The following is a 24,269-nucleotide window of genomic DNA, read 5'->3' as shown; positions in this document are numbered from 1 at the left end:
TGCATTAATTGGAAAAGACTTAGATTTGATGATGATGGTGTCATGAATGATGGTAATTCAAATATATCTATTTTGACCGAATGAGGAGTGATACAAGATAGACTTTTGAAAGCCTATGACAGCATGAAACTCCACATCAAAGAACAATTGAGGAAGATTTCCTATCCGGAAACCACCGATATGAAACCACCCTCTCAACCAGTAAAAACAAAAGGTGCTCATAAGAAAATGAAGCCTACACCGAATAACAATTCGACTACACGGTCCCCTTCATATTTTAAACATGTTGACAATGTTTTTCCCGACTTGCCAACTCCAAAATCTAAAAAAACTGTTGTCAAAGGAGCTCGCATTAGCAAATCACCTCAGACGCCGCCTCCATCAAAGATTGCATTCATCGACGAGATGTCAGTTTTTATGCACAAATATATCGAGAGGATCATCAATGTTGTAGGGGATGGTAATTATGGATATCAAGTTGTTTCGACTTTACTCGGTAAATGAGAAGATAATCATACACTTGTCTGCCATCAACTTATCTAAGAGTTGAGAACTCATAAAGAATCATATACAGGGTTGTGCAAAAAGAAAGAACACTTCGATGAAGTTTATGAGTCTCATGTTCCTTACCTTAACGGACTGGCTCCGAAGGCCAATTCGACGTGCTTCCTTGAAATGTGCCACCTAATAGCATGTGCATATCATAAAGTGTGTGTTGACCTGATACACTACGGTTTTTTAGAAACCTTTTTCCCACTGCACACCGCCCCACCTCAAAATCCAAATGATCGTATCATGTGTATTGAGTGACTTTGAAAATTAAGTCACTTTGTTGAACTTTACTTGAAATCGGGATGTCCTATACCACTTACATCACCGGAGTGAACGATTCATTCAACAACGAAAGTCGAGACTTGGTCGGATTAGTTTATAGAAATGATGCAAGAGTTCGAAAAATTGAGCAACATTGAAAGAGAATCAAATACATAAAAGTCCAAGGGGGTACCACTTATAGATTTAGCCAACGACCTGTGTTTCGATTCTTTTTAATTTCTTGTGTAGCTAGACAAATAAGTGTATGTGATTGTGTCTCAATATAAATGAAGTGTAATATATTCAACAATTATTCATATTGTATCTTAATGCATTTTTGATATTTCCCATAACAACAATTGTTCTTTTGTAAAAAAAAATCAGGTTCTATTTTGAAACTGGTTTAGGAGAAGTTCTAGAGATTCATTTTTTGAACAAGATAATAAGGTGCATTTCAGGAGATATATCTCTAGAATCAACATGTCAATCATTGAGTGGTCTATATTGATTTATGACTTCTATAAATTAAGGTGATCTTATGTTATATTTCACACAAACTGAAAATGTCTCAAATGTCATAATTAAACATTGACTGGTATGTCGCAAATGTCTCGTTCTCCACCTCTACACCCGGGCGTATGTTCAAACTCAACGACTTCACCTCCCTCGAAGACATCAAAGACGAAATCCATTATCTCATACCTTACGGAGACAATCGAAAGATTGTGAAACTCGAGTACCATTCACCGTCGATTGGCAACAGATGCAAGGTTGAGTTCAACAAATTTGAGTTCAAGACGCAAACGGGTGTTAGGTCTACGTGGAATACGTTTTTCCGCTTCAAAACAAAAGTTATGCTCGAGTTGGAAACGATGATTTCAAGATCGATCGAAGATATTCTGAAGATGTTGAAGCGTCCACATGGATATTGAAGTGTAATGTTGCATTTTATGTTGAACTCATCTATGTAATCTTAATTTTATTTTATGAATCTTAATTTTAATTTGGGAAAATTTCTTGTTTTTAGATCTGGTACTGATGTCTCTGGATTATTGAAATGTAACTACGGAAAATTTTCGAAGATTTATCTCTAGAATAAAATAAATCAAAGAATAAAGCGTTATTTTAAATAGTCTCACTTGAGTGTGTATTGAGATGCGTTCAAAGATACATTTCCTAGACATTTATAAAAATTTGCATGTTGTGAAAGACATTTAGAGGATGTATTAAGGAGCTCCAAAACAATATGATATCGTAAGCCACCTTTCCATATTAGATTCACTACTAGTTAGAACCCAAAATTGGCCCTACCTAATGGGCGTATCAACTTGGCTCTTCTCCACCATCAACATCACCCCAGAACACTTCTACAGCCAACGCAGGGAAATCCATTTACCATCTCACATACAGGTACACCTACTCTCTCACACAACATTACAACCGCAATCACATGCTTTCTTATCAATGATTCATAGAATCAGGAACTGGTACTCAAGATTTATGCATCAAAGTACCAGTATTCAATTACAACTTTGTATAAATTAGGGTTTACAATGTCAATACTAATCTATGAAACATTCTCACTAACACACACGACACTACAACTGATAATAATTTGAGAAAATGTATATAATTGAATATGCTTTGCTGATGAATTGGTGTAGGCATCTACACCAACACTTGTTGACAAACCTTCAATCTGAAGTCTCGGTGTTTCGCAGGTCTTAATTGACTCGCTTAGTTCTTTGAGAATGAACACGGATTCTTAAGGCGCTCAAAATTTTCCATGAAGAGATAGATTATTACGATAGTTTCTCTTATCTATATATGTGCCACTACTGTTTCTCTACTTGGAATCCTTTTTTTTCGTTGCACTTCATTCAGCAGTAAAACATTACATTTTTCACGTTCTCTTTCAATGCAGGAAGTGGCCTAACAACTCTATCTTTTGATCTTGCGCCTCGCTGTTTAGCAATCTCTGGATGATCCGGTTCCATGTAGCATCGAGCTCTGTACGCTGCCAAATGAGCATAGTATGCTGGAGGTACTACACACGAAACAAAAACTTATTTTTTGGTAACCATACCTAATAATAGACAATCCATTGATGCATGTTAACTAGTGAAGTTAGTTGTACAAAAGTTTCAATGTTTACTTTTCTAGTTTTGTTTAAACAAATGTGCGATTCGGAGTGTCTGAAACTTACATTTCCCATGCTTATCAGTCGATTGTGTTTTATTAATGTTTAGACAGTTTAGCAAGACCAAGATGATTAATTACCTACAGAAACAGACCGCGTACATCTTGCATAGCTGCAACGAAAACATTAGGAAGGTTACTTCATTATTAAGAATAGAGCAGACAAATTCATGATGATAGATAGAGAAACTATTTACGTGTAGCATAAGTTGTTAGTTAGAGACTGAATCTCATCTGCGCTGAAATTGTTCTCATCCCAGAGGACATGATAGTGTGCTGGTCTACTTGTACCCTGCAAAATTTCCAACCACAACATAAATTGAATACCGCCACATGCTACACATTGCAAAAATTGACTCACAATCCGAATCTCATCTAATGAAGCAAATTCAATACCCTAATCATACCTGAATTCCTGCATGACTGCATAGGTAGAAATCAAATTCAGTAGGATGACAGATCTTTGAATCTACCACAGTACCTACATTACAGTCAGAAACAAACCTCTCAATGCTGGGCTGATTTATGACACCGGTTCATGAAATTGTAGAGTAACCAAGTTATATTGCAAATTCTAGCGTCTAATAGTATCATAAAACTTTTACCAGGTAAGATATTTCCACTCGTATCAGTGCTGTTTCTGTCATCGTGATTGTTTGGGAATAGTCTAGTGTGATGCCGTTTTTGAACCACAACAAATGTTACCGGAGGTTGGTAACTTGATTCCAAAGATGCACAAGCCTACACATCATAAGAATGTAAGAATTGTAGGATATCATAGTCAAGGCCGGCCCAAAGAGGCTGCAAGTAAGCCGGCCTAAAATTTATTTATTTTAATTTATTTAATAGTACTTTTTTAAAAATATTAATCATAATAGGTTTCATAATATAAATATAATTATTGTCCAAGTACCTTACGGATGGCGTCAAGCTCATATAGCAAAACTTGGTAGAACTGTCCTTCACTTACCCCATCCCTGAAAATGTTGGTTATAATTATATTTTAGTAACTCCTCATTCGTAGTTTCCTCAAAAAATCGGTAGAAAAAACCTGAGCAGATCATTCCTACCTGTAAAAGATTATTCTCAACGGTTTTTGTCCAGTTGCCTTCTTAAATGAAAGTAAAAGCTCCCTGAAGAAGCACAACATACACACAGATTTTGGACAACATCAAAAAGAGGAACCTAGGACTAAAAACAAAAAGAGGAAATATAAAATTTAAGAGGTAAACATGTAATTTTACCAACACAGATTATGAAGATGGCTAGATCCAATGGTTCGAATCATGGTTCAATTAGGTTAACTATGGTTCAATAAAACTAAGGTATAACCAGGATCAAACCAACCATCAAATTGGCTGGTTCCTAGTTGAACCGAGCAGTTCGGTCCAATTTTTAGAACATTGGTTAGAACTTAGAAGGGCTGCTGCTGAAGTACCTGATCATACCACCGTAAATGACTCCCCTCTGTGGATCTTTCCAACATTTGTAAAGATCTTTGATGAGTTCTTCTCGATGAGGCTGAGCGCAAACCAACCCTGCATACTTCGATATTTCTGGCCAGTCTTGAGAGGCTACAACCTGGATGAAAACAATCAGTATATATATCGAACATTGGCCATATCTGAGCTGTATGAGTTTGGAAATGCTTACTGCAGCAATGGATGGACAGTTATTGTCTCCGGATTCTGCATGAGTTACATCAGCTCCAAATATTATCGTTGGAATATCACTAACCAGTGGAATCCTCCAACTTAATGCATCCAAAAGTACCGTGTTTCTTCCTCCCATCTAAAAGAATAAGTCATTTGTTTAAGAAATGACAATGAAAACAATACTTAGAAAAAATGCGACCCAAAGAATTGAGTAAATAATTCATTTAATAGTAATAAACCTTGACATTGAGTTTTAGGGCCACATTTGCCAGGTACTGTCTGTGAGTCTTGAATACATATTTTGCAAGACAACATTGTGAAATCAAACCTAGATCTGTTTCACAGATTCTTTTGAGATCGCCTGAATAAAGAATTTGTTTTTTAAATGCGAACAAAAGAAATATTAAGCTACTATAACCTCTTATAATGTCTATAACTAAATAAAAGTTTTTTCCTAGTAAGATTAAGAAATGATGCAAATGGAGTAGGATCTCAGAATCATACCATACAAAGAGCCATTGATGTCGGGAAGAATGGCAATCAACAACTCTAGCTCTTTACCGTCAAGTTTGTCTAGAGCAGCAGTGTGTACATACTTCAAAGCCTTCTTGACCTGATCCGGTCTTGCTGAATATACAGGAATCACAGGTTCCTGACTAAATTCCTGATAAGCAGTATGCACTTAGTTTTTATTTGATAAACAAACATGGCCTTAGTGTCCAGTGTCCATGATGACATACAATAGAAGATGAATGATTATAATTGGATTTTTTTTACATTCAAACAATTTGTTTCTGATACCAAAACTGTGCTAACAAGGGCATAACCGAAGATTGAATGTTTACCATGCCTAAGATTCGACACTTCTGAACTAACTGTTGGCAAAATCCACGAGCTATACTTTCTTGTACACTTCGTGAGAAATTGATGCATGCCCAATACCTTACAGTACTTCCATTTATAACTTTCTGCATTCAAATTAGTAGGAACAAGTTATTTCCATTTTTCTTCATATAAAAGTGTTTTTCGCTCTCTCTTTTATATATGAAATATTTACATGATAATATGTTCATGCCTGAGCTGACCTTGTTCATCATATTCCACTGTCCGACTTGTGGCAAGTGTTCTTTCTCTCTTCCAGTGTCATTATATTTCAACTATAGGGAAAAAAGAGCCAAAATGTACTTACATTATAATCATAAAAGCAAACAAGATAGGTAAACAATTAAATAATGAAAAAATTTACCCATGGAGGAGGAAGAACCCGAGCCTCCACCGATGCAAGCGTGTTGTCTATGCTGATGCCAAACTCCTTTGCAAAGGGATTGTTCTCATAATTGTTTTGTTCAATTGTCTACAATTGAATAGGGAAAGTTATAGATTAGTAAAGAAGGTGAATCACAACTTTTATCATGTTTGAAGAGGAAGAGCATGCAATACTATAAACCATGAAGATACCTAACATCAGATATTCTAAGTTATGAATTATATACAAAAACTAACCTGTTTAAATAGATTATTCTAAACTTAGTGAGCCTGCCTACTGTGCTAAATGTAAATTACTACTAGTAAAGTGTTATCGAACATCCTCCATAGCGGCGCTATGGCAGATATCAATGGTGGTTTTTGTGCTGTCCGCAATGGTAAATATTGGTTGATATTGCTTGTTTTTCCATTATATCTGTAACGACAGTATTACAAAGCAACTGATATGGAGGGATTTTGGCTATCCGCCATCAATTACACTAACTAGTAATTATAAAAAAATAGCCATGTGGTAGGAACATTACCAGCAGTCTAAGCAGTATTCGCAATATGAACAATATTCACAATGAACAATAGTATTTTATAATGAACAAGTCAGATACAAATGAATTGTGCTTGTTGGTTTCAACATGGCCACAATGAAGGTAGAAAAAACAAAAGAATCCACAAAGTCGGAAAAACAAAAGAGATCGTAATGAAGATGGGAAAAACAAAAAAAGATGCAAAGACATCAACAAAGTTTATATGAGATCTAGGGCCTCTAAAAACTACTGCTAATAGTTATAGAAATATATAATTTGCAACCGTGATAATGACCTGTAAAATGTCCATCTCTTGTTCACGCGGTCTCTGGCATGAGAACTTAAGCAAAGAAGTAATTTGCTTTTCGTTCAGCCCTTTTGTATATCTCTGGCCTCTAACTATCTTGCATACCTGAGGCAACATTCACATGAATTCTCCAAGGAAAGAACCATAATAAAACCAGAACAATTATTTGATTCAATTCAAAAGCATAGCTTACCTCCATGGGCATATAGTTCGCTTTACTCGAACTTCCTACTTGAAGGCAAGGTAAATGAGGATATTTGATTGTATATCCATACATTTCTTGAAAATAATCAACTACTGATTTCATGTTCATTTGCTCATCAAGTGGAAAACTGTTCATGCAGGGAAAAACAATCATTTCTTAAGAGATGAATCCTAAAACTATAACACAAGTTCAATTTGCTTGATGGTAAGATTAAGAAGTCATACATAAGCTCCCTTGTTGGTTGTGAAGTCAATCCTGATATTCTATATTTCCTTCTAAAATTTCCTCTATGTGTGATGTCGACTTTTACTCCTCTTAAGGCCTTTTTAATCTGCTTGCAAGTGACAATTCAAAGATTTCATGGTTAGATATTACTATAACCAAGAGAACATGTTAGAAATTACAATGAGTATCTTGAAATTATAGTGAGATCATGGTACTTTTGTTGAAATTCCAAAGTGTAGTTTTTGCAAAATTGTGGCGGTTTACTGTGATTTTCTCAAACTCGGCACAAATTCAAATATATACTTCGAACATGTTTGGTCTGGCGGCAAAATCACTCTGAAAACCCAATTTCTTTTTAAAAAAATCTGTCGGACAACCTATTGTCTAGTCACTCATATCACACTTTAGATATTAAGTCATGAGTGTGAGAATAGTGTCTCAAAAATATCACATTAGAAGAAATGTGATATAAAAAAATCGTTGAGTTAGATGCGATCAAATTATTCAGATGACACGAGATGTCTAAGTTTTGGTGTGAAGATATATTGAGAGCCCAAAGTGAATAATATACGGTTCTCAAACCTTACACCGATTAAATAAAGTCAAGTTAAATTTAATCCAAAATTTAATTTTTTTTTGAAGTTGAACCTTTTGAGTATAAAGAAACACTTTCTTAAAAAAGTAATTGAGAAATATTAGTAAGGGATTATTTTATGAAGCCATTGTTGAATTGGCCTTGGTTTTGGAGAGTATAGAGCATGCTATGATCAGGTATTTAACATAATGTTACATAAAGTATTATAAAATATTATATTTTTATTAAATAGAGAAATAATTAAACATAACAATTGAAAAAATAGCAATTATTTTTACGTTAAAAAATGAGAATGACATTAATTTTGAAATAAATTTTATTTATTAAAACAACAGTAATTATGAAACGGATGGAGTAACTAATGACTTTTTCTTTTTGAAATAATGATTGCTTAGTTGACAAAATGCAGACAACATTCATACCTTGACACGATCTGCATCTGACAATGGTTTTGAGTGCACATCTTTTCCAAGAATTTGAGCAACAAAGTCAATTACAGGTACTGGTTCAATAAATGCCATTGATGACATATCTGAATGAATATTAATCAACCATAGGTTAAATTAATTGAATGACACAGAAAAGGAACAACATAAACTTTGCAGGTTTATTACAACTCTAACCAATGTTTAGTGACAATCCCATTTGAGTTGGCCTTATGCTCTGGTAAAATCCACGCCATGATTCAATGCCACCACCAAGTTTCTGAGGTTTCCTTACATCAGGAGAATAGAGAAATCTTCCAATTGGTATGTAGCTAAAGAAAAATAATCCGAATCGAGTTACAAAGGGGACAACCACGAAGGACTAATATATACACAAACATCAGATACGACACTGATACCAATTTTTCAATACTACGAGTCTGTGTCGGTGTTTCAGAGATGGTGAAACAATTCATAATGCTGAAAATGTACCTTTGAGCTGCAACCTCCTTTAACACAATGTCAAAAACACTAAGTACTTCTTGTGGAGTTTCCACTTGTTTCCCACTTAGAAGTTCCCTAAGTTGATGCATGCTAACACTAGTTGCAAACTTGACTGCCACCTTAAATTCTCTTTCCCTGTAGTAACAAATAACATCAAAAAAACTTAAATTTGTCAGACGATCTACATTTAGACTTAAGATCATCTCGCTGTTTAATTGAGCGATTAAACCAATTGACGGAATCTAGATCGATCGAGATCGAAACAAGAGTAGTTTACCTGGTCACATAATCATCCTCAATCAATGTTACATTAAATTCTTTGTATACAAAAGGAAGCAAACCGGCAGTGTAAAGATTTATTCCTCCATCATACACAGGGAGCCTATTGGCTAAGTCAGTGTTCTTGTGAAGCCTCACAAGCTCAGATATGACAGCCCTTCTTGTTCTACTAGAACTAACTTCAGGTGTTATTTTAACCTTCACAAAACAAAAACATGTCAAACAATTGTAAATAAATGTTGCAAATTGTGTGTTTTAGATTATACTTACATTGTAATGGCTTAAATCAGAGACTGAAACCTGTACAAGAAAATGGTTGGCTTTGATGAGACACTTAGTACCAAGTTGGCCATAGCCAGGTCTGCAAGGAAACACAAGACTGTTCTTGCAACTTGGATAGGGAACCAACATTGAATCAAGTCTTGTTTCTTGTGACTTGATTTGGTTTCTTCTGTTTTTTTTCCTTCTTATACTTTCTGTAAATTTCACTTGATGTTCCTCTGAGTCCTTCCTTTGCATTTTCAGTGTTTGTTCTGTGAAAAATACACTGATGCATTTTAGCACACACATATATAGAGATTTTTAATAAATTTTATTTTACTATTCAGATTTAAGAATTTTTACACTTTCAATAAATCATAATAGTAAATCTTTAAAAATATATATATATATATTTTAATAAAATTACTTCTAATTTATTTTTTTAAAAATAACAGTGTATAATAATTAAACTCTTAATATTTTATTTTTTGGTATATAAAATAACACGGTTTAAAATACTTTTACACATGAGTCCAATGGAAAATATTAAAGTTTAACAATGTGATGAATTAATGTTCAATCTAAAAAAAATGTGGAGATTTAAATTATAATAAAATATAATTAATTTGTATATAGTAATTAAATATTAATACAAAGACATGGATAAAATAAATAAATTCAATTAATTTTTGTTATATAAAAACCATAAAAGGGGATGAAAAGTAGAAAGTAGTAGGAAAGAAAGGGAAGTTTGTAACGGTTAAAAAGCTGAAAAGAAGAGGAAAAAAAGGGAAGGAAAATTGTCATGACATTAGAGTGTTAGACAGTGTTTTGTTCTTCCCCTAGGTGCTGCTGTTACTTGTGTATATTCTCTGAAAAGATGGGAATAAAATAAAGTGATTTGCATATATGCATGCAAAACTAGGAATGACCTACATACCTAATTCTTCTATGTTCCCTTTAAATCACAACTATAGCCTTCATATATAGACTTACACTTCAAATCAACTTTGCTTTTTTTGTTTTCTGCTATATGCTTTAATTATTTGGTATCCAAAGGTTATTTGCCTTGTGGTCCCCAATAGGAGATTTTTTAATATTTTTTTATTCTAGTATTACAAGTTATTGGAAATGATTAATATTATGGTTGATTAACATAAATTATAATGAACTCTTGGGTTTCATCTTCGTGAAGGCGATATCAGAGTGTGGTTGCAAAACGGGTTTGATTTGTCAGAGGTTTTGTCCAGAAGGGTCAAGATTTTATGCCTGCATCCTCTAATGTGTTCCTTTCTATCCTGTCCTCACTTTTTGCAGGGTGCGTCAAGATTTTAAGTCTGCATCCTCAATTATGTCGGTAACGTCATGTTTTTTTACATACTTTTGCCGGCCTGGTCTAAATAGGGTCGGTATGTCAGTTTTCCACCTCTATTTGACAATGTGCTTCTCTCAAAGTTTTATATTTGAATTGCATAAGGTATTAACAATTTTGTGTTGGGTCAGTCCATATATCTCTTTAGATTAAACGGTCGCAATAACATATAAGAAAGATTGTTTGTGGTTGGAATAGAATGTATAAGGACAAAGTGCAATGCAAGAACATGCCATAATGGCTGCCAAAAACTAGTGTCAGTTGTACGTGCACCTATGCTTAAAACACTGCAAAATTTGTCCTAAAAACATTATGGTTATGTTATGGCCCTAGTTATCTTTGGTTTTGGGGATATTGGATGCTGGTTGAGTTAAGCGATATATTGGGTGAGAAATTTAAAGTAGAAGTGAAACTCATTAACTATGTAGGAACAATTCAAGGACATGAAGAACAATCATGTGTCATGTCCCTTTCAACGGTTTCATAAAAGAGACAGAACATCCTTAGGAAAAACAATCACTAACAAACAAGGTTAAACTCCAAATTTTGATCGTAGAATTGTAACCTAACTAGACTATTTACTATTCTGTATTAGTGTACTGATTGCCACAAAAACATTATAATTTTTAAAAATGTTGAGGATAAATTTTTTAAAATTGAAATAAAAGCATACTTTTTTTGGGACAGAATCTATAGTATATTTGTGGCTTATGATTAATTACCTTGGCTATCTTTGAGATTTTTTTTTAAAAATTACTATTTTCAAATTAAATATTAAAATAAGAACATTTTTAATTTATTTATTAAAAAAAATTATAGGACAAAAGCAGACGCCACTGCATGTGGCGCATGCATGTTTTCTACACTAAGACGCTACTGTCTATGTGACATGTATGCAAAAGACTAATATTGCACGCATGCACCACTCCTCAGACTCCATTGTCTATTTCTTTTTACTAATATTACATGCATGCGCCACTCCTCAATATTCATTGTTTATTTCTTTTTACTAATATTGCATGTATGTGCCAGACGCATTTTCAATAACATTTTGAATGTATGCGTTACTCCTCATGACGCCTCCCTTTAATAAATAATAATAAATAAATAAAAACATGTGCGCTAGTAGTGACGTCTGCTCTTATTGCATCATGTTTATGTATGCGTCACTAGGATTGACGCTTTAGTGCAAAGCAAACATGCATGCGCCAAAGTTAGTGACATCTACTCTTAGCGTATAATTTTTTTTTTAAATCATTAATTTGGTAAATAATTTAAAAATATAATTATTTTAATGTTTAATTTGAAAATAGCTGTTATTTAAAAATAAATTCTATCTTTATCTTTGATGTATATTAAAATTAAATAAATAATTATAAAAATAATTAAATGAGAGAAAATGAATAGTTAAGAGAGATGGAAGAATGATGTGAAGTGAAAATATTATTTTCATCATATATTTGATGCTGCAGCCAATGCTCTCTGGGTATTCCTTTGGTTAGTGTGATTTTCTTCCATTTTGTCACATCTAAATGTAAATTGCAACATGTGAAAATATCCAGGCCCCCCCTTCTAAAAATTAATCTTGTTCAATCTGTTGGGTGTTGTTCTTTCTGGTCATAATCAAGCAGACTTTGAAATTATGTTTTTCTTAGATTTTATTTTCGAAAAGGAAAAACTCCAAACAAATGCAAAGGCCAAAAATGTACTAAGATTTTGTCTCTTTAAAATAAGTGGAAAATCAGATGTGAATATGTCACTATCGATTGATGATTCAAGCATCAGATAATCTAAATTATTTACCCGATTCAGTTCTATATCTCTGCTCTAAGGGGGGCCCTTCTAAGATCATGACCAACACTACACTAGACATAGATTGGGCTATGTTTCTAAGGAAAGGATATGCTCATACGTATGCAAAGAAACTTGAGGGAAAAAAGGTAAACAAAATTGACAAGTTTTTGAAAATGACAAACCTTCAAATTGAAAAGGTTAATGTTATATTGAAATGTTATAAAGGTTTAGAGATGGTAAAATATAAAGTGGTAGAGCGAACATTTTTGAAAATGCAAATCTAAAATTTTGATCTGTCCTATAAAAAATGAAAAGGGTGGGGCGCCTTGCGAATGCTACTCTTTTTTAACTTAAAAGTTCTAAAAATTTATGTTAGTATCCTCACCCGCAAAACTCCTCAAAAAATGGAGTGGGATAAGATAGAGATATTCGAGGGTGCGAATCTAAAATCTCAATCTGTTTTACGAAAAAGTTTAGAAAAAACAGAAAGGTTCTATAGACCAAGTCCGATTTGTCAATCTTACAAAATAGTTACATTGTTTTATTATAAATGAATAAGGAGATAAAGACTATTCTATGTTAAAATATATATTTAGTCAAAAGTATTTTAATTTTTTTTTCTTTTATAACCGTGTCTTAGTGTTGGTGTGTTGTGAAATATTAACTATTTGCATTGGAAAATATGAGCGGACGTGAGGTCACGGGGTGTTTGAGAAAATAATCTTCTTGTAATAATAATTTTCACATGATGGAAGTTTAGAGAAAAATGAAGGAAGAGTCATTTTTTTCCCTTATTGATATGTGTGTTGATACAACTTCTTTATACAAGATGTTGATTAGAACATAAATATTGGATAAATATTGGTTGATATTGATATAAGTGTGTCGTGAGATGATGCTAATGGTTGAAGAATTCTATGCCAACATGAAAGTTTCACTATATGTTTTAACTTTGAAAAGAGTGATTCAACTATAAGTGAAGTATATTATTCACAATATAGTATGATAGTTCTTTAAATTATGATGGTTGAATAAGAGAATGTGAAATTTTTAGAATTGTTTAAATTTATGTGAAGTTTACTCTTTACGATAAAGCAAGATGCTTCTTCGAATTTTAATTGTCGATGAAGGCAATTAATTTTTTGAAAGTGATTTAACTTCAAGTGAACTCTTTATGATGGAGTATGATAGTTATCTTAAATTATGATTGTCTTTGTAGATAATAAGATCTGTATTGGTAAAAAAATACAAATGTGCATGTTCCCCTGCAAGGGTAGGGAGACTCAAAGGTCTTAGTAGGTTTATAACACGTTTTGGTGGTGAAGGTTTGCCTACAGCGGCGAGAAGTCCTGTATGGTGGTATTTTAGAGTGATTTAGAAGACTTGATCACATGAGATGAAAGATGCTACTGATGGCTGGTGATGTTTGGTGGCAAGCGTATAGTCACTGGTGGTTGTGTGTTAAGACGATAATGAGTGTTACACTCTTTAGGGTGTTAAGAGCATGTATTACTTAGGGGTTGTCTTGCTCATATTATGAGAGAAGTATTTACATAGGCGCTTAGGCCTAGGGTTTCCTCGGAAAGGGCCACCACCCACTTAGTCAATAATGGACAGTTGAAGCTCTATTTTCAAGGGAGTCGTGGGTCAATTAATGGCCTTGACTTTCTCTCTGCCTCTCGAACTTCTTATCCCATGTTTCCCACGTAGGGACGAGAGAGAACTAAAGGGCAAGGTGGTACCTCCCTTAGGGCGACCTTTCATTGTTGTCTCTTCTAGAGAGGTCTAGGGGCATCGCCCTAGGTGGGACCTTTTGCAAATATAACACTACATAATCACTCAGGCACAAGACCTTTGGTACAAGAAAAAATGTCTTTCCCCTCAAGACTGATGAGAGTATCCCGAGAACTGGAGGTTTTCCTCTCTCGAGGCTTGTAGCTAGTATGCTCAAACAAGACTATAATTGTCTTGGGGAATCTGAGTCCCCCAGGCAAAAGTGGATATAACTCGACTGATGAGACTATAAGTCTCTCAGGGGAATCGCTCGACCTACTTAGGTGATACTTTCATCGAGCTATCAAGAAATACTTGTTATTAGGCCTCTCAGGCTAGATGTCTGTCACGTCTCTCAAGCGTGACCCATTATTTTTGTCCCGCCGAAGTAGATACTAAGTCCCTAAGGAGAGAGTATAGTTATCTTGGGGAATGTGAGTCCCTTAGAAAGAATTGTATATAGCCCTAATGATGAGACTATAAGTCTCTCAGGAGAGACGTTCTACCTACTTGGACGGGACTTTCATCGAGCCCTCAGACAACTTGCTATCAGGTATCTCAGGTTGGATGTCTGTCGCGCCTCTCATGCGTGACCCTTAATTTTTGTCCTGCCCAAGGAGACACTAAGTCCCTCAGGAGAGAGTGTAATTATCATGGGGAATCTGAGCCCCTTAGACAAAATTTCATATAACTCGGCTGATGAGACTATAAGTCTCTCAAGCGAGGCGCTTGACCTACTAGAGCGGGACTTTCATCGAGTCCTCAAGCAAGACTCTTTATCAGGTTTCTTAGGCTGGATGTGAAGGAGAATAGCGATCCAAAACGCAACGGAATTTAAAATTTTCTCCTTTAATGATCCTTACGAATGGGCATGATCAGTGATAGAATCGTTACCTCTTGTGGCGATCACGAACGTTGAACGATGACAACGTCTCTACTCAGTCCACACGAAAGGATTCCTTCAATCTTAGTGCTAGCTGTTACAAAAGAAGACTTTGAGTGAGAGAGAGAGAAACAAAATGTTAGAGTGACAATGCTTCTACCCAAGGGTTCTATTTATAGAACCACTTGTGTGGGCTTCAAGCTAAAAAACCCACTTAAGTGTATTTTGGCCCATATCTTATAATATGCCCAAAATCACTTAAGCGTGTGGTACCTTACCATTTAAGTGCACCGTACCTTACTGTGTTCCTTAGTTACTCTATCTCTCATCAATCCTTTCTTTGTGTGTGACCCTGTAGATTTTTGCGACGTTGGCAATTATATTAAATCACACATTTAATATAATAAACAGTGAGCGGTATCTAGCAACACATCACTGCTACCCAAGTCACGAAAATGTCATGTGATCTGACAAATCCTTCTGTGATAATAATTATGTGTATAATTACCCTTTTTCCCTTATGTCTATATTGAACCCAAGGCATAGACCGTGTCATCCTTGTCCAGTTCAATATTGGGCCCATAGACATTTATCCTGTTACGCAGGATGGGCAAATTCCATCTAGGTCACTCATGTCCCTTAGCATGCTTTGTGGAGTATCCATCAACTGTCTTTATGGTTATCCAGTTACGGACAACGTTGGATCAGCAATAAAGCACTCGACTCTATATCTAGGGTTCATAGTGGTTTCAGGTCGAAGAGTGGTATACAACATTATCACCATGAGAATAACTTATGACACTTTGCATAACATTCTATATAGTATTCTCATAGCGGGTCTCCAGTATAAATATTACTCTTAATATTCATACCTATGTTTAAGACTTGATAACTCTTTATCCATGATCCATGAGATGTGATCATCAGTCTACAAACATAATAGTCTTCATGCTTTAGTGTTATCCCACTTCACAATAAAGCTTGACTACGGATACTTTAAGAATAGTGTCCTTATGTTTAATGTGCTCTCATGATTAAGTCACACTTGATACATTAAACGGACTATCTATTCCAGGGACTTTATTAAACAAACATAATAAAGAAAAAGCCTTTTATTATTAATAAGTAATTCGATACAAGTACCAAAAGTATTAGCCTCTAGGGCTTACACCAACAGGATGTATGTCGCGTCTCTTATGTGTGACCTTTAATTTTTGTCTCGCTCGAGTAGAAACTAAGTCCCTCAGGAGAGTGTGTGGTTATCCTACTTATATTTCCCTAAGTGGCTGTAAGGATCTTCGCTATGAAGTCCAACAATGAGATGTTGCCTTGAGAGGCGACAAGGATATTCACAATGAAGTCCAGTAATGAGATGTTTCTCTAAGGGGATGCAAGGATCTTCGCTATGAAGTCCATCAATGAGATGCTGCCCTGAGGGGCGCCAAGGATCTTCACTATGAAGTCCAATAATGAGATGTTGCCGTGAATGGCAGAAAAGATCTTCGTTATGAAGTCCAACAATTAGATGTTTCCATGTGAGGAGGCAAGGATCTTCGCTATGAGGTCTAGCAATGAGATGTTTCCCTAAGGGATGAAAATGGTCTTCGCTATGAAGTCCAAGAATGAGATGTTTCCTTGAGGAGCGGTAAAGATCTTTGCTATGAAGTCCAACATATAACATTTTCATGAAAGAATGTCACTGTCAGAAATAAATCGTTTAATCATAATTCAGAGATACATATGCATGATGTTTAACAGAGGGTTACAAATAATTTTAACTGTAATAGTATCTAAGACGAGGAGCATTTCAGGTTCTAGGCAAAAATGACCCTTCATGTTCCTGTAATTTGTACGACCCGTGTGGGAGCTTCTGATATATTCGACATGGTCCTTCCTAGTTAGGTTGTAGCTTTCCCTACTATGCGAGTATAACTACTTCTTTCAAGGCCATGTCACCTTCCTGCATCTCTTTCAATTTAACTTTTGAATTATACCTCCTTGTGGCATTATGTTTGGCAACGAACTCTTAGACATGGGTGACTTCCCTTATTTCGTCGATCAGGTTTACCACGCACTTTAAGCTTATCTTGTTCGGCTCCTTACTGAATTGGGATCGTCGTTGTGAGGGTGGATGCCAACTACATCTTTCTTTAAGAAGATCTAGAGTTACATCCACCGACGAAGCCTCCTATAATATTTATGTTGTAGGTTGCGATCTTGTCGGCCATATTCGAGAGAAAATGGATAAGATTAAAGTAGAAGTGTGACCCATGTTAGTTTTATTGGCCCCCATAATGGACGTCATTATACTAGTCAAAAAATACAAGTGTGCATGTTGTCCCTACAAGGGCAAGGAGACTTAGAGGTCTGAGTAGGTTTATAACATATTTTGGTGGTGAGGGAGTCGTGGGTCAGTCAATGACGTTTACTTTCTCTTTGTCCTAGAAACGTCTTACCCCATGTTTCCCACGTAGGGCGAAAGAGGAATATAAGGTGAGGCGATACCTCCCTTAGGGCGACCTTTCATCATTGTCTCTTCTAGGACGGTTTAAGGGCACCACCCTATGCGAGATTTTTTGCAAATATAACACTACAAGATCAAATGTGTCATTTTCAATTAATGTGAAAACTTTGGGTGTTGGTTTAAGTGACATATTTTATCTTATAGTGTTGTGAGATATAGTTAAGTATTTATTTTTGTAAAATATGAATATATTGGGAGCATGAATTATTTGAGACAAGAGTATTTGTGTTGTAAAAAATTCACTTAATATTATTTTTTAGTTGCAGTTAGACAATGACCATGATTTTTTTCTCTTGTTTAAGAGTTTCAGCATTATAATTGCATTATAACTCTCGTGTTTGAGTTATGTTATTTATTTTTCTATGTAGAAGTTTTCAATAACATTTATTGAAGAGTCTGGAGAGGGTCGAAAGAATCAATAGTATTTCCCTCAAATGTGATTCTATCTCATTTTAAAGTACATCATTGTTTTTACCCACAAAACAATGCACCTAACTACTCCACCGAGAAGACTTTTGATACCATGATCCAACCTGATTCCCATCAAGTTGATATCACTTATTGGAATAGTTCATGAGTGTGTCATGAACATTAACAATTTGATACTCTAGAATCATAAGAGAGAAATTAAATCTTCACACAAAACTTTAAAATTTTAGATATGCGTGTTTCATCTCTAATATATTCAACATTTTATCTAGTTATAGTTGATAGGAACTCACCACTCATATTTAATTTTAAGAGAAACTTTAATGGTTTAAGATTTTGATACATAGATTAATTAATAGAAATTTTTGACTGAATTATATTTCATATTTAATCAATAATTAATATAATTCGACTTTTTTTATGGAATATAATTCAGTCGAAATTAATACAATTAATAAAAAATTCAAAGCATGATTGATTGTTGATAAAATGTAGGATAATCATACTTTGTTTAAAATGAGCTCATACTTTTGTTCTTGAATGAGTAGTTTTTTTTGAAACATATGGATAAAATTATTTCTCTAAACTCTGTTATATTATCCAAAAAAAAATTAGGTAGAATCGTATTAGCTCATTTTACTAGGTTTACTAATATTACACTTATTCTTTTTGGTTATTATTTTCAAAATATAAAATATAAACATAGCAACATACCATACACATTCGAAAATTACCAATAAAAATAAACATCCACGTTTGACAGAAGTGAGGGTAGTAAATGAAAGCAAACCTTGTTTTTCACTCTTAATGCATTATTAGTCAATTCTCTTGCTTGCCACAGTTCTCCAACTTGTAAGATATCAAACCAACGTTCAGTTTTCCTTAGCTAATAATTCCCTGCAAGCAATAATGTTATAATTTGAATAAATCAAGATGGATTTTATGGAATGTGGTGTGGGAAACAATAGCTCAGAATCAAAGCTGAAAAATAGAATAAAATGAAGGTTCATGCTTATGTGTATATGTATAAACATATGAACATTACCAGCGTTTAGAACAAACCTCAAAAATGGAGACTTCACCATGCATTCTATGAAAAAATTAATGGAAAGGAAGATATGAAGAGTGAATTGAGATATGATAATGTTATATATATTATATAATGAATGCTTTTCCTTTATGTTATTGAGAAAAAAACATTATGTTTCAGAATTGAGTCTTTAATTAAAAAAAGGAGCTTTCAACAAGAAAGAGATCAAACAAGGGCTTTTGGAGCCCAAAAGCGTGAAACCACTTGATTATTTAAATGGATAAAAACCTATTACACCTTTTATCTTTTGGGAACACCAAATTAATAATAGGGAAATGATTCTTTCGACATGAAAAAATTGTTAACAATATAATTGGATAAAGGATGCATAGAGAGTCCATATATATATATATATATATATATATATATATATATATATATATATATATATATATATATATATATATATATATATATATATATATATATATATATATATATATATATATATATATATAGGGAGAGATGAATATACTTGTATAAAACTTAGGATTTGTTAATTGAATTAGTTAGAGATTACTTGGTATGCAAGTAATCTCATTTATAAATAGGGAGATATCCTATGTTTGTATAACGATTGAGAATAACTCAGATTCATTCAATAAAATTCTTCTTTTCTCCTAAAATTCTAATTTTTATATTTCTCTATTCTCTCTCAAATTATCTTCTCTCATCAAATCTTTATAACGAGAGGTGTGATCGAACAAAAGAAATTGATTCAAATTATATCTAAGATTATGGTTTAATTCCAACACAATCAACGACAATAACATATATATTATATAAGGAAGGCCTTTCCTATATGCTATTGATAAATAAATAAAAACATGTTATGTTTCAGAATTGAGTCTTCACATGTCTTTAATTAAAAAAGGAACTTTCAACAAGAAAGAGATCAAACAAGAGCTTTTAGAGTCCAAAAGCGTGAAACCACTTAATTATTTAAATGAATAAAAGCCAATTACACCTTTTATCTTTTGGGAACACCAAATTAATAATAAGTAAATGATTCTCTGGACATGAAAATTTGTCAATAATATAATTGGATAAAGGATGCATAGAGAGTAATGCAAAGGTGTGAGATTCCAATCCATCCATAGATACATAAAGAGAAAAGATAGGCCTGTCTCTGCTGCAAGTTCAATTTCAGTGTGAGAATAGTAAATAAATCATTAAAGGGAAAGAGAGGTTGTGTCAGTTTCTTCTTTGATGGAAAAAATATTAATGGTGGCCGGAAGAGGATTTTGAGGTGAAGCATGTGGAATGGAGTGAAACTTTAATAAAGTAGCAAGGAATCGAGGCCTCATTTTATGCTTAACTTGTTTACAAATCTATTTCTTTTATAATTTTTTTTATTATCCTTCATTACATCACCAACTCTTTCTTTAAATATCCAATCTTAAATATGTGGCCTATTGAAGTTGAAAGTAATTTTTTGAATTTATTTGTGTTATCATAAAATACTATATAGATTTTAGTTCAAAGTGAAACATATGGTAGAATGATTCTCTAATAAAAACTTAGAGAACTCAAGGAGAGCCAGAAACCGGGAGAGAAATGAAAGATTAATGACATTCATTTAGAAGTGTTTTTTTGAGAATTATTTGATAAGTGTTTGTTTAATTTAACTATCCTTTAGTTTTGCTTTCCACCAATTTACTATCAATTGTTAAAAGTTGCCATTATATTTCCCATATTCTTGATATTTGTTTTGTTTGAATATTTTGAAATTTGGATGAGGACGAACAATGTGTTAAGCCTGGGAGTATGATGACACATAAAATAGTTTCTTTTAAGCTTTGATTTTTAGAATAGATTATTATTATTGATTTTTATTCTGTTCTGGAATAAGAAATAAAGAGATGCAGAAGTTGCGACGAAAGAAAACTTCCAATACGACAGAGTGGGAAACAATGTCTTAAGCATGAGAGTATGATGACACATAAAAGTAGTTTCTTTTAAGCTTAAATTTTTAGCATAGGTTATTATCATTGATTTTTATTCCGTTCTGGAACAAGAAATAGAGAGATGTAGAAGTTGTGACGAAAGAAAGTTTCCAATGCGACAGAGCGGAGGTGTACCTACAAGGTTAGCACTCCGACGTTTAAGTCAGTATATAAGAGAATGTAGAGTATTCAAATTGTGTTTGAAATTTGTAATCTAAAATGGCGATATTCCATATATATATATGGGAGATGAGTAACGGTATGGCTATCTTTTAGCCGTGGAATGCAGGGGACCGTTGGATGTTCATGAGGCGGGGATTTTCTATAGCAGGTATAAGATAGTCTTATGGTAAAGAGAAGATTCTCGAAACATAGGCGCATAGCCGACCAAGGATCTTTGGCCATGGACAAACTATCTCAGGGTGGTCGTAAAGGAAGGGAATGGAAAAATATTGAAAATAATAATCATTTGAGTTGTTGTCCTCATTCAAAATGGTGAAAGGGATATACATACAAGTTACAATGTGTAAGTCAAACATAGGAAAATAATTACACATAATGAAAAATAATTACATATAATGAAAATAATTACAAACCTAATTATACTTAAATGGAAGAATATTATATTTTATCACACCCCCGTAGTCGAAGCGGGAGGTTCACGAATACTTAGACTAGTCAGAAAATCATAAAAAAGAACTCGTGGCAGGCCTTTGGTGAAAATATCAACAATCTGGTGATGAGAAGGAACATGAAGGACGCGTGCTTGGCCACGGGTTACCTTCTCTCGAACAAAGTGAATGACCATCTCATTATGCTTAGTACGTTGATGTTGTACAACATTACCATGAAGATAAATCACACTAACATTGTCACAATACATCAAAGTAGCCTAAGAAAGTGGGAAATGAATATCCAAGAGTAGTTTGCGTAGCCAACAAGATTCAGAAATCACATTAGAAACACCTTTGTATTCATCATCTATGTTGGAACGAGATAGTATGGGTTATCTCTTGGATGACCAGGAGATGAGGTTGTCACTAAGAAACACAGAATGGCCAGATTTAGAGCGATGAGTGTCGGGACATCCACCCTAATCATCATCAATATAAGAGACAAGTTTCTCAACAAGAGATGGATAGAGATGCAAGTCGTACTGTAGGGTGCCTTGAACATAACAGAGGATGCGTTTGAGGGCTAGCATGAGGTCGGTGCAAGGAGCATGCATGTGAAAACAGACCTGTTGGACAACATAGGAGATGTCGGGACAAGTGAAAGTGAGATACTGCAAGTCTCCTGCAAGGCTCTGATATAGGGTGGAATCATCATATGGAGTGTCGACGGAGGTATTGAGCTTCTATTTAGGGTTAATAGGAGTTGTAGAAGGTTTGCACAATGCCATACCAACTCGAGCAATACTATAACTAGCATGAGTACTCTAACTTAGAAATAGTCAACTAACGCGTCTAGTCACCACACTTCCCAAGAAGTAACTCAGTGACCCCAAATCATTCATGGAAAAATAAGAGGCAAGGACCGTTGATCAGTCACCATATATGCTAGGTATTTCACTATGTAACCGTAAATAATTCAGGTAAACTGCGTAAACTGAAGCATTTTTAGTTAGATATAAGCTCAATTCTATAATATGAATTGTGTTGTTACTTATGAATTTCTTGAGGATATTTTACACTTTTGGGTATGTTAGCAGGTAAAAAAAACTAGTCTGGAAGCTCAGGGAATCAAACGTCAGATGCGAAATTAAACCCGAGTAAGAAAACGGAAGAAAAAATCAATTCTTGGAGAACTTGCTGTCCATACGCGTATGGCCTTACGTGATACGCGTATGGACCTTCCCAGTACGCGTAGCATACGCAAATGACCAGAGGGGTTGAAAATCAAGCAAAAAGATAAGCTTCTGGTGATACGCGTACCAAACTGGTGATACGCGTACCAGACTGGGCAATACGCGTACCAGACTGGGCAATACGCGTATCAGAGGCTGTCTTACGTGCAATACGCGTACGCGTATCAAGCCCAGGATCAGGAAAAGCCCAACTGAATAGCTATTTAGAGGGGAGAAAATGATTTTTCAGGTGTTGGACGATTTTTAGAGAAAAAGAGACGCGTTTGAGACCTGGAGACTCCACGTTTATCAAAGGATTCATATGTTCAAGAGTCTTCCGACGATTGAAGATTGATTCCTCACGAAATTCTGTAATGACAACAATGTTAATCTTTGTTTTTATTTCGATTATGAGTAGCTAAACCCCCCATTGCTAGGGGGTGACCCTGATTCTGAATGTGACAGATTTTATGTTTATGAGTGCATTGACTATTTCTTCTTTTCCATTGATTTGTTCTTATTACCGTTCTTTATGCTTTATTCGTCGGACCAACGAATGATGATTAACATGAATAGTTTAAGCTGGACAACGATTATTCATTGATCTGGATAAGAACCTTGGATAGTAAAAATAACCTAGGACTAGGGATTTTCTATCTGACCGGTAATTCTTGATATTTGAATGCTTGAGTATGAACTTAATTATTTATGGACATAGTAATTAGGTTACATAATCAAAGGTCTTTTCACTAAGGAATTAGGAATAGATACCCTTGAGGACCGGAATTAATTGGACAGGAATATTGTCTAAACTTTCATAAATATATCTGTTACAGGAAGTTTCATTCACCGAACCCTAGCAATCTTCTCTCATTTGTCTCTCGTTCAACCTTTTACTTGTTTTATTTATTTGCAATTGGTAGTATAATTACTCACAACACAAAAACCAAAGTCTTTTGTCTAATTGAAACAATCTATAAACTCTGTATCGTCAAGCAGTCCTTGAGATCGACAAACGGGGAATTTCCCATTTATTACTACAGGGAGAAAAATAGTACACTTGCTATTTTCCCATCAAGTTTTTGGCGCCGTTGCCGGGGACTGTCAAAGATAATAGAGTTTATTAATTTATTTTCAATTAAAATTTTGTTGCTCTGCATCTAAAATTTTATTTACTGCTAATTTTAATTTTTATTGTTATTATAACTAATTTCTGTCTAATCTGTGTATGCGAGGTAAGGCCTCAGCTGATTTTCATTTTGACGCAGAACCAGAGAGAACATTGCGTGCAAAGCTCAGAGAAGCTAGAAGAAAGAAACTGGCAAACTCTGACACCGAAGAACCGGCCACACCTAGA

At 34.4% G+C, this 24,269-nt stretch overlaps 1 protein-coding gene and 1 long non-coding RNA gene across 3 annotated transcripts; one reads left to right on the top strand and one right to left on the bottom strand.

Moving 5' to 3' along the window:
• Positions 1-1,990: 1,990 nt before the first annotated feature.
• On the top strand, positions 1,991-3,061 carry LOC127133929 (uncharacterized). Its single transcript, XR_007807730.1, has 2 exons — positions 1,991-2,223; positions 2,738-3,061. It is a non-coding gene; the product is annotated as an uncharacterized LOC127133929 (long non-coding RNA).
• LOC127133907 (protein argonaute PNH1) lies at positions 2,268-9,565 on the bottom strand. 2 transcript variants are annotated; one of them, XM_051061768.1, is made up of 22 exons: positions 9,265-9,564; positions 8,993-9,192; positions 8,704-8,850; positions 8,410-8,543; positions 8,209-8,318; positions 7,191-7,297; positions 6,955-7,093; positions 6,750-6,866; positions 5,914-6,021; positions 5,753-5,824; positions 5,513-5,635; positions 5,172-5,331; positions 4,907-5,028; positions 4,666-4,803; positions 4,451-4,593; positions 4,083-4,145; positions 3,926-3,989; positions 3,618-3,753; positions 3,420-3,493; positions 3,210-3,304; positions 3,094-3,125; positions 2,268-2,860 (listed from the first exon to the last, which is right to left on the bottom strand). In XM_051061768.1, exons 1-22 carry the CDS (start codon positions 9,562-9,564, stop codon positions 2,694-2,696), a joined length of 2,751 nt encoding a protein of 916 aa, XP_050917725.1. In that variant the 3' UTR covers positions 2,268-2,693. The 2 variants fall into 2 exon arrangements, 1 of the variants encoding a protein (XP_050917725.1); XR_007807719.1 differs by having other exon boundaries at positions 2,655-2,860; positions 3,020-3,125; positions 9,265-9,565.
• Between the last annotated feature and the right edge of the window lie 14,704 nt (positions 9,566-24,269).

This window comes from Lathyrus oleraceus, chromosome 1, assembly GCF_024323335.1.
Source record: "Lathyrus oleraceus cultivar Zhongwan6 chromosome 1, CAAS_Psat_ZW6_1.0, whole genome shotgun sequence".
NCBI classification, from domain to species: Eukaryota; Viridiplantae; Streptophyta; class Magnoliopsida; order Fabales; family Fabaceae; genus Lathyrus; species Lathyrus oleraceus.
The sequence above is the reverse complement of the archived record's forward strand: the minus strand, read 5'-3'. Positions and strand labels throughout refer to the sequence as shown.